This window comes from Rhipicephalus sanguineus, chromosome 1 (assembly GCF_013339695.2).
Source record: "Rhipicephalus sanguineus isolate Rsan-2018 chromosome 1, BIME_Rsan_1.4, whole genome shotgun sequence".
In the NCBI taxonomy this organism is placed as follows: domain Eukaryota; kingdom Metazoa; phylum Arthropoda; class Arachnida; order Ixodida; family Ixodidae; genus Rhipicephalus; species Rhipicephalus sanguineus.
Window position 1 is genome coordinate 25,833,385 of NC_051176.1, and position 16,305 is coordinate 25,849,689.

Here is a 16,305-nt window from a genome sequence, read left to right on the forward strand (position 1 = left end):
CTGATGAAAGTTCGAAATGATACAATCAAGTGAACAAGTGCAAATCGGATGTTCCGAATTGAACTGGGCTTTTTTGTGCAATGGCTTTGTTTCTCTCTACATGGACTGTACGTAAAATCGCTTGGTAATGAGACACAAATGGTATCACTTCTTTATCTAAATGGTAAGAGATTAACTAATATATCCGTCCATTCGGCTGCCTGCCCACCCGCCCACCTGCCTGCATGCATGCCTATGTCTGCGTGCTTTCGTGGTCGCCTCTTTAACTTGGTATATGCGTACCAAAAATGGCATAGAAGGGTATCAATGTATGATGAACATGACTGACAGGTCATGACATGAATAACATGACCTGCATGTTGCATATGTTATGAATTTTCGTGATGATGATGATGAAAACATTCCTTTATTAAAGTTCAAAGAAAACGGGGAGGGTCCCTATTCCGGGACTCCTATGGCAACCTCTACGATAGCCCGGGCCATGACCGCATACCATTGCCCATGGTATGCGGGTATGCACCGCAGGCGATTCGCAGTCTATATCAACCCAGGACAGCGAAAGTAGACATTGAAAACTTTGTGGATTCGCCAAAGAAAGGCATACCATTTGTTAATAGTTGGCGATATTAACGTAGCACACAAACACTTACATTTGTACTTATGTGACCCACTCTATAGTATAGTGTTGCTCATCCCCGCAGGAATATGCCAATAAATCCTGCTTACATTTCGTTTTGATTAAAGTGATGTCTGTGTTGCAATGTTAGTGCCAGCATTGCATCAGACAGCGATCTACCCTTTAGATGCCAGAGCAGTGAACGTGCCTACTAAGTCCACAATATGAACACGACTACTCAAAATACATAGATACACCGCATAAGACTTGGCTCAGTCCGCCGCAATTTTTTTTTTTTTTGTTTCGTCCTCTGTCAACATGTGATTTTTGGTGCAAACGGTTTGGCTAGTTTGGCTGCTCTGTAGGTAGGCAATCGGCTTTATTTGAGCTGTTAGTGACATAAACACTCAAATGTTCAGATAGAAGCAACAAAACGCAGCAGATATTTTCAGGCCTGGACACGGAAAAAGTACCATATTTATTCGAATCTAAGCCGATGTTTTTTTTCGAAAAAAGGATGTGCGAAAGGGGGGGGGGGTCGGCCTAGATTCGAGCACAATAATTAAGTTTTTTTTTCTGGCCTTGACAATTTTGGGGGTCGGCTTAGAATCGGGGCCGGCCTAGATTCGAGTAAATACGGTAACTGAATTTATGCAATGGAGCAGCTTGGATTAAGTGGCTTTAAAATACATTGAAAACATAGCGAGTCAACCAAAACATTAAAATTTGTTTGAATTAACCGAAAGTTTGAATTATCAGAGTTCAAATGGTGAAGAGTTTGCTGTATATAATATATACCATACACTGACCACTGTGGACTTGATTGCTGACATTATTTATTTCTGTGTTCCGAAGAAAGCTGCAGAGTGCAGAAGATGATCTTTAAAGCATGTCAATGCCTGAAAGTAAAGCAAATGGGTAGCACAGTGTTAGCACAAGCTAGCTATTTGTAGAAAAGGAATAAACGCTGACCACAATAAAAACACTTTAAAACAGACAAGACGTTTTGGATCCCGCATGGGAGCCTTGTGTAGCGTCAAACCTCGGTGTAACAAACACTGATATAACAAATTACTGGTTATAATGAAGTAAATGGTGAATAGTCTTTCCGTTCATACAGTGTTGCAAACATCATATTTGTGTTAAAGTATTTTTATTGTTTAAGACGTGAGCAAACAGCGCTAAACACGGGATGGAGAAGAAGGACAGACACAAGCGCTGTTTCTCCGTGCCGTGTTTAGCGCTGTTTGCTCACGTCTTAATCATGTACCAACCAGCCCAGTTAAGCGCACTCCTGTATTTTTATTGTGGTCGGCGTTTATTCCTTTTCTACAGCGTCTCCTCCCGACCAAACGGGATTAGGTCAAACCCTGGATTTCAAGCTAGCTACACATAATGCACATCTGTTATCATGTGGCCAAGCCATCAGTCGCTCAGGTGCCCACATGGCTCACAGCCCTTGCGCTCGGTGAGACTTTGCCCCTTTAATGGGGAACGCTTATGACACTCAAGAAAGGGAAAATAGACAACCACCCGTTTGTAGCACGAAGCCACAAGGAAATCCATACGGATTTCTCAGTAATACAGCCTCTTAGTTGCCGAAAAATCCCCGATTCGTCCTGGTTCGATCCCCGGAACAGGACAAATTTTTCGCCAACAAAGAGGCTTTATTTCTGAGAAATCCGTATGGATTTCCTTGTGGATTTCCTTGTGACTTCGTGCTAGAGCACTGCACGGGCCGTGATTTTCGGCCCGGGCCCGGAACTCGTTCAAGTTTACCCGCCCGAGCCCGGCCCGGTGATTCAATACGCGGCTCAAGCCCGGCCCAAACCCGAGAAGAAATTTTGCCTACCCGGCCCGGCCCGGCCCGACGGCAGATCAGGCCCAACAGAGGCCCGAGCCAATAATATAGGTGGTGTCGCCAGGACATATAACCTACAACAAAGTGTTTTAAGTTGCAAATATGTACGCTTTGTTGGCGAATATTTCGCTAACAATTCTACTTTAACCTACGGTAATTTCGTGTAAAAAGGGGCTCACGGAGGAAAGAGTTGAGTGGACATACTGGGTACAATGAACGTCTGTTCGGCAATGGTATACTATAACTTTTTTTTTTTTGCTAATGCAATGGGGATCATCAAGAGCGTTTTGTAGCAAATATTGCAGCAAGGAAAGTGATTTGCAGCATGAGTTCAGTTTCGATAGGAAGCGCAATAAAAACAGAGGAGACAGAGAACACAACGCTCTGATTGCGCTCTTTGCTGAAGCTTAAAACATGCTCTAACGACAAAGCCAATCATGCGCCCTTCTGGATATGTAACACGTCTTCAACATGATAGTACCTTGCCACAGCAAAATGGAGAAAGAAAGCCAAGTTTATTACCTTGTTGTATGTACACTAACCTACATAAAAATTATAACGAACCGTGTGCACCACGTGTACTTTTAAAAATACATGTAGGCAGCCGAAAGGACGAAAAATGTATTTCTGGTAGCATTCTTTTCATATATCATATATATTTCACATGTCACCACGGCTACTATATACAGTCTATAAGTCTTTTGTGGCATATTTTATAGTTTATTCCTTCACGTGTTATTGTGCAAAAATTCAAATTATCTAGAGATTCCGGCTTTAAGCACGCCATACACCGTTGTATTACATATCCTGCCACGCTAAAGTTTCTCGCACTGCATGCGCTAGCCGCAGGGATGCACATCTGCCTTGCGAAATGTGAAGGCGTCGGCAGTCGTTGTTCTTAACTTCCACCAATGGAGCAGATTCAGGATGTCTTTGTGGACCTCTGCAGAATGAATGTAGCTGTGCAGCTTTTTTCATTTCTATCGTTCCCGAACGTCGTCACACTCTTCAGTATCACCTATAAAACTCCTTTTTGAGGGCTTCTGCTTGCATTTTTCAGCAGTGTATGTTATGCACGGCTTGCACTGCGTTCTTCTTTTCTTCCGTATCATAATGCTTTATGCCTTCCTCACGATGTTGTACTGGTAGAAGGTGACCACTGCACTACGCGGGTAGGACTGGCAGGAGGTGGACGAAGCGATTTAGATCTATTTTTGGTGTTCGTTACAGTTTGGTAATAAAGGCGCGAATAAGCTTCTCGACGCTTATTCATTGAATGCCTATGGTTCGAGGTTAAGGGACATCACCCGGCACGGAATACGTAATTGTCTTTTTTCAAGCCTGATATTTCGTCAAGCGAATATATTTTGCCTCACGCCTTATGCTCTTTGAAGCTGTGCTATTCCTGCACATTCCAACGGTGTTGTGGCAGTGTCATGTAGCTCTCACACTATACCTAACTGTGAAACAAAACTCTTATATTTCAAAATCGGCGTCCTGATTTTAGTCATGTTGAAGATAGGTATCGATATGTTGGAATCCTGCCGCCAAATACCCTTCAGAAACGACCTCTATGTGACATATGGGAAAGCTCTTCTTTTAAATGGCAACGTTAGCTGACATTTGGTATGACCTAGCCCCCCCCCCCCCCCCCCCGCGCTTTAAGCTGCGTTACTGTCCTGGCCCTTACGGGAGTAAATTTTGGTGAATGCGGCCCGTTAGCTGAGATGGGTTTGAGACCCCTGATATAGCGGAAAGAGGCGAAAGTTCAAATGTTAACAAATTGGGTGCACCAAGCAGGCTGTGCACGTCCATCTCGCGTCACATGACCACTGGGGGCCATGACGAAGCCTTGGGAAAAGCATGTCTCTGTATAGGAATTCTATGTAACGAGACTCCGTGCAGTCCTTTCGTTTTAGTGGAGGTCTGGAAACTTCAAAAACGTTTCCTCGCTTTGGAGCTGATCGGTCTTGCGATGAGTTACATCTATATATTTGTTATATTACATTTATTACTGCGATTACAGAATAACATTTGGGATATAAAATCATAACGAATGCAAATAAAGCACAGAATAACGACATTTTAACTATATAAGTGGCTCGTATATCTACTTTTAGCTCGCCCGTTTAAGATAAATCAAGTAGCCGCCCATATGCAAAGAGCAAAAGAAGTTCACTACTTGTCTTTAATAAAATTTCTCTAAATAGCTTGCCCCACATAAAAAAAAAACGTTTTTTTTTTTCGAGAGAGAAAATGTGAAACATATATGTATGTATGCACAACGTATGTGGAACAAACATGAAGGGGCACTAGAAAGAAAAACAAATTCTCTATTATCAGTAAATTACTCTTTAGCAATTCCTAAATCACCACGCTCGCCGGGAAAGGACTCTTGGTAAGTCAGAAAACGCGCAAAAAGGTAAATGCGGGTGGCGACGCCCGTTTAAGTTCGCGCAGCAGACACCGTGACATCTTCGATTCTGACGGCGTTTAATGGGGCCTACGTAGTTCCCTAATCACTAAAAATGAAGTACATTGACCTCTGAGGGGACCATAGACTTAACATACCAAGTTTCAGGAAATTTTATAGAGCCAATGTCCCCAAATACGACAAATACAGTTTGAAATCCGTGGCGTCACGCTCCGAGATTGCGAAATTTAAAAAATGGAATTATGACCTTGATTTTCTCGTCTGATAATAAACGTATGATCGTGAAATGAATGATGTTCGAGTTCTTAGACTTCACTTTATCAGTCTAAACCGCTTCAGTGCTTCATTATAGTGTCCATTTAAGAACCCAGCAAAGTCCAAGCCCGGCCCGACCTGAGCCCGCCGTTCTGAGAACTACTTTGCCCAGCCCGGCCCACGGGCCGGGCCGGGCTCGGGTTTTCGGGTAAGCCCGAGCCCCTGCAGTGCTCTACTTCGGGCTACAAACGGGTGGTTGTCTATTTTCCCTTTCTTAACCCTTCCGCCACCTTGCGGGAACTGATTTGCTTATGAGACTCGTGCTTCTTGTCCCATTTGCGCAAACCCTGTGGAGTGTACCGTCAAACCTCGATGTAACAAACACTGGTACAACAAATTACTGGTTATAATGAAGTAAATGGTAAATAGTCTTTCCATTCAGGCAGTGTTGCAAATATACGCCTATGATGAATTTTCGGATGTAATGAAGCCACTTTGGTGTCCGATGCAACTTCATTATATCGAGACACCGGACTTGTGCCCAGCAGGTGAAATGAATTTCAACACAATGAAAACAGAGTGCATTGATTTCCCCGCAGGTTTAGACAGACTGGTGTGTATAGCCTGTGGAGCGCCCAGCATACGGGACGTAATTGCCTTTCCAAAGTCAGCAGAAGGTCGTGATCTGATGGGTGGTTCACCAACACCCATCAGTCCACACGAGAGGCAGCTCTACCACTTGGGCCCTGCACCAGCATGACCCTGCAATGAGTAAGTAAGACCTCTGTGAATGGTATTTGCGCAAAGAAAGGAAAGAAACCACGAGACAAGCGCAGACTAACAACTGAAAACTTCTCGGAAATACCCATATAATATATAAAAATGCAGACACGTGCTTAAGATTACAGGTTGGCGGCTAGATAGTCAATCTCAAGTTCACCGATGGCCTTGCCACGCACATGTCACCGGACTTATGAATGTAGAAGGCCCCAACAATCTCTCGCGCAGTCCTATCTTTGAGCCTCAACAACACTTTGGTTTTATATTTATTAAAGGGGTACTGACACAAAATTTCGCGGCCGAGATAGCCTGCTGGATCGATTCCCGTGTACGTGCGTGTACCATCTGCAAAATATCGACAGCGAATAAAGCTTGGAAGGTATTTTATATGAGTTTTGAAGTTCGCGAGCGCGATCTAGCATTATATGCCGCACCTGGTGCATTGACACCATCGGAGGTGACCCGAGGTGACCCCCCTACTTCCCCTACGTAAACGTTTCAGCCGGTACAAGTTATGATGACGTCGTAGCCGCCATTTCTGTTTTGACATGCTTCCCGACGAATCGCTCCTCGCCAGCGCGTCAAACCTGAAGTGATTCGCCACGTCGAAAATTCCTTCCATCCCCGCCGCGAGAAAATCGTCGCCATCAGACACAATGAGCCCGACCATAGCCCGACGACGACAGACCGCGCGGAAATGCCTCACTGTTCTGTGTGCTCACGTGACCGAGCGTTTCACTCGCTAGGTGGTGATAGTTGCACCCCGCGGCTTGTCGTTTTTGGAGCTCTGTCAAACCGAAACTGAGGTGTGTCGGTAATGAGGAGCTTGTAATTAATTATCTGTCGCGTGCTGCAGCAAACGATGTGCCGTGTTGTGACTAACAGGCCCCCAGCAACACATTGCAGCAAAAAAACGCGGGGCGAAAATTTTTGTGTCGGGACTCCTTTAACGGATGGCGTTTACAATTTTTACAATGTAGGCAGAGATTAGAAGAAGGTTGTTCTTTCAACGAGCTTCTATGGTCCGTGAATCGGTTATTCAAACAGCGTCCAGTTTGACCGATATAACACTTCCCACACGACAGGGGAATACAATAGACTACCGATTTTCCACACTCAACTAACCTGTCCCAGTGGTTCACATCACACTCACTCCATCTTTTCGTGCCACCCTCAACTTTACTTTCAACTGCTGCGCAGATGTGACCTAACTTGTTCCTAGCGAAAAACACTACATTGATACCAGAACAACTTTCTACTAGGGGTGTGCGAATATTCGAAAATTTCGAATAACGAATCGAATAGCATTCTATTCGATTCGGTACTCGAATCGAATAGTACATACTCGAAATACCGAATATTTTTTGAATATTTTTCGAATAATTAGCGCCGACGGGAGAACCCCAAAACAATGATACTTTGGAATAGTTAAAGGCCATTTTTCTTCTTTTAATCACTAAATTACCAGTATACATGCAGCCCAAGCTTTTACGAAACTACCGACGCTATATTGATTACCGGATGAAGGCGTTTTTTTTTTTATGAAAGCTCCATACTCGCTCAGTTTTTACTATGCTGACTCTGCATCGCGTTAATCAGTTCCTGTCGTCATCTTGTAAGAACTGAAGGTGCACCTGCATTCAGCTTCATGAATAGTTCATGAATAGCAATAGATGCAAGGGTTGTGTTTGCGTAAATTGTTCTTGCAGATACAGCTTTCAACACCGATGTCTACATGCCTTCAGTGCCGAGGACCAGGTTGCGATGGCAGGTTTATGTGTTTCATTACCGCCTTAGCTGTATGCGTAGTCTTCGGTTCTCAATTGTTTAGATTTTATGTCTCAGTTTTATTTAAAAGCAGGCGACAAAGCATCTGCAGTCACTGCTTTATTTCAACCTACAGTTAGAAATATTTCGAAGGTTGTGGTCGCTGCTGTATACGAGCTTACCTCAGATTTCATAACTGTGGTATTTTGAGTCAGTTAAAAGTAAGCGCAACGCTCTTTGGTGAAAGTTCGTGAATATTTCTTTCAAAAAACGAAAAAAAAAAAACGCTGCGGAGTTCTAGGACCGTTTTGAGAATGGTTGTCTTACTATTCGAAAACTATTCGAAAAGTATTCAATTAGTATTCGTATTCGATTCGGTGTCATCACTATTCGATTCGTATTCGATTCGGTTCCAAAATTCACTATTCGCACACCCCCTACTTTCTACCTTTTTCATGCGGTGAGAAAAGTTGACGGTTGACGACCGGCCTATCTTTAGCATGAGCCTCTAATCGCATCACCCCTTCACGTTTTAACCTCTTCAATATTAGTTCGCTGAGGAAAGCCAAAGTTTTACCGGGATAGTTTGACTGTTCTAGTCGGTCGATTTGATTAGAAAAAGCTTCCATCATTCGATGTGGGCAAGACTTACGCAAAGCAGACACCAGACAAGACGTGGCTATCCCATCTTTGACTAACTTGGAGTGGTTGGACCTGAAATCTATAATTAATTGGCTTCACAGACCTCGGAGAATACATCCAGGAGCTATGCTCACGCTCTGTTGCAATACTCAAGTCCAGGAACTGGATGCAACCCTCCCTAGGAACTTGGGAAGTGAAGCTCAAACCGCAACCCTTCTCCTTGAATACCTTGAGCACGTTGTCTCTAGTATTGGCGCTTGCGTTCCCCTCGACGAAGGCAAAATAGTTGTCCATATAATGCATTATATTCAGCACGATGCCATCTAGAGCTACTGCTAGGTGACGGCCTATCCTGCTCAGGAAAATTTCAATAAGTATGGCCGTGACCCAGGAACCTATACACACGCCAGATCTCTGCTTATAAACATCACCCTTCCAAGCAACCAAAGTCGAGTCCAAATACACGGTTAGTAGTTCTAGAGATATGCCACACAGATATGCCACACTCATTTTGGAAATTTTGTTCATTGTTATCAATCCTGCATACATTCCCGCACAAACTTCAGTAAATTACCATACTCTTAGACGTTCTTAAACTGCGCGAAATGACCAGGACATAAGCAAGAAAACACAGAGAACACCACGAGTGCAGAACTGCCAACTGTTTAATTTCTAGAAAGCAAGGAACAGATATTTCAACCAGGAACCCGTACACGTGACCAATCTGTGAATCTCGCATGTGCTCACAAAATACGACCATTGCTGATTGAGAGTGCAGCCCAAGATAGCGGCCAACCGAGCACCGCAAAACGGGGGACCAATCTCTCTAAGCTTTGCGCATGTGAAGAGAACAAAAAGCCAGTTGTCACTTAACATATAACCTGAACAAAGGTGAAAGAATGAGGACGTAACATGGAGATGGTTAGAATATTGGTGGCAGAAAATTTGAGAGAAAGGACAAAAATAAATATTGGGAAAAATAAGGACAGTCTGCCGTAAAGGGCAGAGAACTGGGCTGAGAATTTATGTTTTTTTTCCTGTAGTGAGATAGATTTTATTAAAATAGAGGCATTAGGCCAACAAAAAAAAGGAAAAAAAAAATTTTTTGTCGAGCCTGGTGGCACACTTCTCACCGCCGCTCAATAGCATCCATCCATCCATCCATCGTATATAAGGGGAGTTGGGGAGAGGGGATAAAGTTTTTTCGGTTGCCGTTTGCCAGCAGTCTGCCTCGTTTCTCGGCATCTGGGCTGAACATGGTGACAGCGGTGGGATTCCGCCATTAATGCAACATGTTGCCTAACGACGCGGTATCCACCCCCGCCGAAGCCAAAGCGAGCAACGTTCTCGCAGGCGTATCTGGTCTGCGTCCACCAGGAAACCTAACGTTTTCTATCCCGGGAGAATGGCCAACGTGGATTTCAACGTTCCAGGACTACGCCTTCGTGGCCGGCCTGCACAATGCCAGCGACGAGGCCCAGGTACGGACACATCTTTACTGCATGGGACCGCAAGCCAGAACCATCCTTTCTTCCTTGGGGGGTCTCGGCCCCGGAGGCGCTTTCCTTCATGTCTGTCAAAGAAAAGCTGGATTCGCACTTCGTGCATCCAGTAAATGAGATACGAAAGCCGTCGTTTTCCCCGCCGCACTCAGCAGCCAGGCGAATTTGTGGATATCTTTTCTACGGCGATACGCAACCTGGTGAAGCTCTGTAGCTACAACAGCCCGCTTGTCGAGGACCGACTTGTTCGCGACAGATTCGTCGTAGGCATAAGTGACGAGCAGGTGTCTGATCAATTGTGCCGGTGCACAAAATTTACCGCCGAAGAAGCACTGTGCCAAGCCCACATACACGAGGACGCAGAGAAAGAGCGGTTATCACGCGAAAGATCGACTGTGGATAATGCCCTTGCCGAATCGCTAAACATCGATTCGGCTCCACGAAACGATACACCCACCCCTTCGTCCCGTTCTCACTACCAGTCTGAACACCCGGCTGCGCTATTGTGTGGCTTTTGCGGGCTCCAGCGGCACCCTCGAAAAGACTGTCCGGCTAGAAAATCGGCCTGCCACTACTACAGAAAGCTAGGGCATTTTGCCGAAGTCTGTTATGAAGAACAGAAATGACCTGCTCGCTTCCATCGAACTTCACAACATAGATTCATGCCAGGCAAGGTACATGGAAATACTTGTCAACGGGCACCCGGCCGTGTTTGAGATGGACTCTGGTACAGAAGTATCTGTAATCTCGCCGTCTTTCCCAGGCCGACCGCGGGTGCTAGATGCCGTTGAAGGGGAGGTCTTAGGCCCTGGCGAACAGAGTCTTCTCGTTTTCGGTACCTTCAAAGCAACTTTACAGTGGCTTGCAGGGCCACAGTGCAGGGCCTTGTATGTGGTTGACTGTCAACGTACACACCTTCTTGGGCTGCCTGCAATTGAAGCCCTTGGGGTCGTTCAGTTCGTGGATTCTGCCGAGTGCGTTCATTCCCCTAAAGAGAAAGTTTTCCAAGCACTGGGACAATTTGGGCAAGCCGAATACCGCATACACCTCAAACCCGGCGTTCGTCCATTTTCCTTGAGTGCCCCAAAGCGGATTCCAATTCCGTTAAACGACTTTGTCAACGAGCTGGATGAATTGGAGTCACAGGATGTCATAAGGAAGGTAGAGACGCCAACCGAGTGGTGCTTCGGACTCATATTCGTGCCCAAGTCATGTGGTAGCTCCAGGATCTGCGTCGATCTGACGAAGCTGAATGAAGTAATTGAAAGGGAGCGCTTTATATTGCCAACGGTGGAACAGATTCTTGGCCAGTTCGGTGGAGCACGGGTATTTTTCAAGTTGGATGCGTGGTCTAGCTTCCATCAGGTGAAGCTGAGTGCCGACAGCCAAGAACTCACGACTTTTATCACGCCTTTCAGTCGGTGTTGTTCTAAGACTGCCTTTTGGTATTGCCACGGCACCAGAGTACTTCCAGAAGTTAATTTCAAGGATCCTTGAGCGCTTGCCTGAAGCCGTGAACATGATTGATGACATTCTAATCTTCGGAAAAGATTGTCGGGAGCACGACGAGCACCTGAATGCCATCCTGGTCCGCCTGGAAGAAGAGGGTGTCACCCTCAGCGAAAAGAAGTGCGCGTTTCTGGTCAACTCAGTGAAGTTCCTTGGTGTAGTGGTTGGAGCGGACGGGATTTCACCAGACCCAGATAAGGTTAAGGCCGTCGGGGACCTGCCGCTGCCGACCGACGTTAGTGGAGTACGACGGTTACTTGGAATGACCAACCACGTCGCACGCTTCATACCTCACTTATCCGACGTTACGGAGCCCATTCGTTCCCTTTTTAACAAGAACAGCACCCGGACTTGGGGTCCCAGTCAAGGAACAGCCTTCTCACAACTAAAGTTGCTGCTGAGCTCCGACACATGCTTGGCAAAATACGATTCCTGCATACAGTAGTATCCGCGGATGCCAGTTCCTACGGTCTGGTATCGGTACTCCTACAGGACCAGCCTGAAGGCACTCAGCGGGCTGTAGCGTACGCTTCAAGGGCGCTCACTTGGACAGAAGCACGCTATAGTCAGACAGAGAAGGAGTGTCTCGCCGTGACTTGGGCCATTTCACGATACGATCAGTTCCTTAGCGGCCTCACCTTCGAAATAGAGACAGACCATCTATTTCTGGTCACCCTTTTTGGTAACAAAGACCTAGAGCTCGTGCCACCTCGCATACAACGAATGCGAATAAAACTGATGCGTTATCAGTATATGGTGAAATATCTGCCTGGGAACCACTTGGCTGCGGCAGACACTTTGTAACGAGCTCCCTCTGAATTGCCGGCTGCCCGCATAGTAGACACGTTAGAGCTTTTCGTCGGCGAAGTGTTTAAGAAAAAACCGCCTCTGGTAGCAAGACGCTTAGAAGATGTGCGCACGCATCAAGCCAAGATGGAGATTGCTCTGCGGTCATGACCTACTGCACAAAATGATGGCCAGATAAAAACAAGGTTCCTCTGCAGGCCACTCCGTTTTGGAAGGAGAGAGACAGGTTGAGCATATACGACGGCATTCTTCTGCTGGACCGACGACTTGTCATTCCTTCAGCCTTGCTCCAGCACATTCCTGCCCTCTTACACAAAGGGCATCAGGGAGTGTGCGCCGCTGCCCAGAACGGGCCAGGGAGTCTGTTTGGTGGCCTAACTGTAATATGCATGTTGAGCATATGGTGTCGCAGTGTGGAGTATGCGCCGAGACTCGAGTTTAGCGGTCCGAGTCTATGTTGCCAGCGGTTATACCTGACAGGCCATGGCAGCACCTTGGCAACGATCTGTTTCAACTTACAGGGCGCGATTCGTCCTGATTGTCGATTATTATTCCAGGTTCCCCGAAGTAGTCTCTGTGGGGTCCACCACGGCACCACCAGTCATTTCGGCAATCAAGAGCTGCATTGCCCGGGGGATGACCGCCCCCGGAGATCAGTGGTAGAGCATCGGACGCGTTATTCGAAGGTCGCAGGTTCGGTCCCTGCCGGCGGCAAGTTATCTTTTCGTCCACTTTACTTTCTGCACACTTTATCTTAATTACAACGAATAACATCCCCTATACTTTCTTTGGCATTATTGTCTCTTATTTCTCAATATTATTGTGTCTAAGAAGCGAGCCCTTAAAAGTCATCGTCTTTCCTTCATTCATAGCGAGGGTCTCGTTCTGGCAGACTTGATGCCTTCAGGTAGTATGCGAGTTGTTATTGCTTAACTGCCAGCTCGTAAAAAGATCACGTGCCACGTGACGCCAACAGGCAGAAAAAGAGTGTTCCACACTCGCCGCCATGGCTGCGACTGGCGCTAACACTCCTGGGTTTAGGTGCACATATCTACCCCATAAAGTGGACGGGGGGATGACCGCCGCCGTAGCTCAGTGGTAGAGCATCGGACGCGTTATTCGAAGGTCGCAGGTTCGGTCCCTGCCGGCGGCAAGTTATCTTTTCGTCCACTTTACCCTAATTACAACGAATAACATCGCCTATAATTTCGTTGGCATTATTGTCTGTTGGATCTCAATATTATTGCCCGTTTTGGCATACGAGACGTTGTCCGGACCGACAACGGGCCGCAGTTTGTATTACGAGTTTGCACAGTCATATGGCTACTGTCACGAGACCAGCTGCCTAAGGTACCCCCAGAGCAATGGAGAGGCGGAGCGTATGGTGCGCACGGTGAAAGACTTGCTCTCCAAAAGGCCTGATCCTGACCTAGCTTTACTGTCATACCGTGACACGCCCGGTTCGAATGGCACTTCCCTGGCCCAAGCCCTGGTGGGAAGGAAATTGCAAACTCGTCTCCCGCGACTACCGGAACAACTGGCCCCGGCATTACCATGCCATACGAGCTTCAGGGAAAAGGATACGGGTTACAGGGCACAGCAAGCGAAGAACTACAATCGCCGTCGGGCTTCAAGCCAGCTAACCCTTCTAAGTCCTGGAGACTGTGTATGGGTTGCTGCAGTGGTGAAGTGCACTCACAGGCCCAGCGTCCGCGGTCCTGCTTTGTTTAGACCCCCAGAGGCATCCTGCAGCGTAATCGTCGACACCTGGTGCCTCATTCGACAGAAAGGAGCCCTGCTCAATAGCAGCATCTCCACCGGCCCCTCCCGGGAACTTTCAACCTGCGGCGCAGCAAGAACCTGTGCAGCGTAACGCCACAGGAAACTGTGACACGGAGTCGCAGCGGTCGTATAGTGAGGCCACCCCGACGTTTGGACTTGTAAGGACCTGTCCCACAAAATATGCAGGCTGTGGCACCGGAACCGTGAACTGCGGCACAGGTAGCTGCGGCTGGTGACACGCACCCCCCTCTAGAGCCCTGGAAAGCTTGGAGGCATTCCACGTACGACCGTCTTAAAGTCTGTAAGAAGCAGATCCCTTCCTTTCCAACACTTTAGTTGGTGAGCAGAAGGAGCAGTCTCCCTTAACTCTTTCCGGCACGGTGGTCACCCCCGGTTGCCACCTTTTCATTTTTTTTTCTCTTGAAGCACACCAGCCCCTCGCGTCAGATTTTATACGGCACGTTTCTAAAGCTTTCAACATAGTGACAGAGATCATGCCACTTCGTTTGGGTTTCAACGTTACGGGTTACGTCTGTTTTCATCCGGCTGCCGTCGTCCTCAAGGCGCGCTACACGATGGACCCGAGATATTTTTACAGAAATGATAGTATGTCTGGTTCTTATTAAGTTGATAGCTTAGGACAACACGTCGTATAAGTAGCTAATAGCAAGGAATCCAGAAATTAAGAGCTGTACTCAGTCAGCACAGAGCACTGTGTCGCTCAAGTTGGTGATCACCTAGAGTGACCACCGTGCATGAAGGGTCTTAGAAGGCTGGTAATATATTATTTTTTTATTGGTACTTAGAGGAGAACTTTTGCGAAAAACTTTAATAAGCCTTCAAGTTTGAGATGGATGCATGGTATATACAATGTCCCCGTGCTCCTGAAGGGAAAAAAATCACTGTTTTGCAGCCTTGCACCGAAACTGACTGGTAGACCCTTACTGCATGGTGGTCACCTGAGGTGACCACCTCATATCTTTTGAACTAAAGGTGCCAATTTTTTTTTTGCTTGTTAGAAAGTCATTTTCTCAAAAAGAATTCCCCGTTTTTTGCATCAAACTCTGTTTCCTGCCAAAAATGCAGTTCTGTGCATGAAAGAGTTAAAGCGAACGGATGGTTTCTTGATACGAACAATGTCGCCTGCAGCTATCCCTGGTTCCTTGGCAGCTCTCCTCTTGTCCGTGTACCGCTTGCTGCTCTGCTGTGGACGCCGGACCCTACGACGTAGTCGCGCCAATTCCTTAGCCGGTTCTTCAGCAAAGGCTGGTGCTGAGAAGCCAACGACATCCAGCCTGGTTCGGGGCAATCTACCATGCAGCAGAACTGCAGGGGCAACCCCAGTGGTTGCCTGTGGAGTAACCCTGCAAATAGCAAGGTAGTCCGTGACTGCTTGTCGGAGGGGTCGTCCTTCGAGGAGTGAAACTTGAATAAAGTTTTATATGCGAAGCATCTTATAGCGGAGTTAAATCCGGTGTGCGGCGTGACCACCCTTACTGCGCATGCGCAAACCTTCTCCACACACCTTTCTACTCCCACTCTCCACTCCCTCTCCCCCTCTTCACTCCCCCTCTCGCGCGCCTGATTATATCCTGCGACGAGTAGGCAGCAGCGACGCCTCCGGCGTCTTGACGTGGCACGAGCGGCCGATGGCCGCCTCTGCTTCTGTGGCTCTAGAGGCGAAGCGCTCGTGCTCTCCTTCCCTCGCTGAAGAATCCCACGACGACACCAATGCATGGACTGCAGAGAGGCAGACGCACATGATCTTGCGACTTTGCGGGAGTCGAATACCTCGGACGCCGGCAGTTCCACGCAGCGGGAGCTGGATGGAGACTGGAAGACAGTGCTGATTCTACACCAGAGGAAGGCACAGGCTCGAGAACGCAAGAAAAGAAATTACACCATCTCCCGCTCAAGCTACCCGTCCCCGCTGCTTCGCATCCACACATGGTTCCCTTTAGCGGGAGATGGTGCAAATTTTTAAAAGTCCGATTGAACCGTTCTATTTGTCCATTCGCCTGGGGGCAGTATACTGACGAATGCAAAAGACAAATGACCCTGTCTTGCAGAAAGGTACTGAATTCACGTGAAGTCAACAGAGGCCCACTGTTGCAAACGATTTCCTCAGGGTAGCCTTCGCGGGCAAAAACACTTATTTTAAATAGTCTTTCACTGTGCTCGTGGATTGCCACGTTATCTCGGGAGCGCTTGCAATGTGCATGGTATTGAGAGAGACGGGAGACCGTGGTGGCACGGCAAACAGACTATCTCACACAACACAGGAAAAAAAAAGAACACTCAAAAGTGCACATAATCAAAAATACATGTTAGTAAAATTGATCTAAACAAT

The 16,305-nt window shown here is 47.0% G+C and overlaps 1 protein-coding gene across 2 annotated transcripts in view; it reads left to right on the forward strand.

Moving 5' to 3' along the window:
- Positions 1-15,416, forward strand: part of LOC119389872 (aspartate--tRNA ligase, mitochondrial) — a 338,524-nt gene extending 323,108 nt beyond the window's left edge. Inside the window, exons 18-19 of one of the 2 annotated variants that reach the window (XM_037657287.2) lie at positions 5,766-5,937; positions 15,105-15,416. In XM_037657287.2, coding sequence (XP_037513215.1) covers positions 5,766-5,926 — 161 coding nt within the window. In that variant the 3' untranslated portion in view covers positions 5,927-5,937; positions 15,105-15,416. The remainder of the gene's footprint in view (positions 1-5,765; positions 5,938-15,104) is intronic. The other variant, XM_037657295.2, reaches the window with a different exon arrangement.
- The last annotated feature ends 889 nt before the right edge of the window (positions 15,417-16,305 follow it).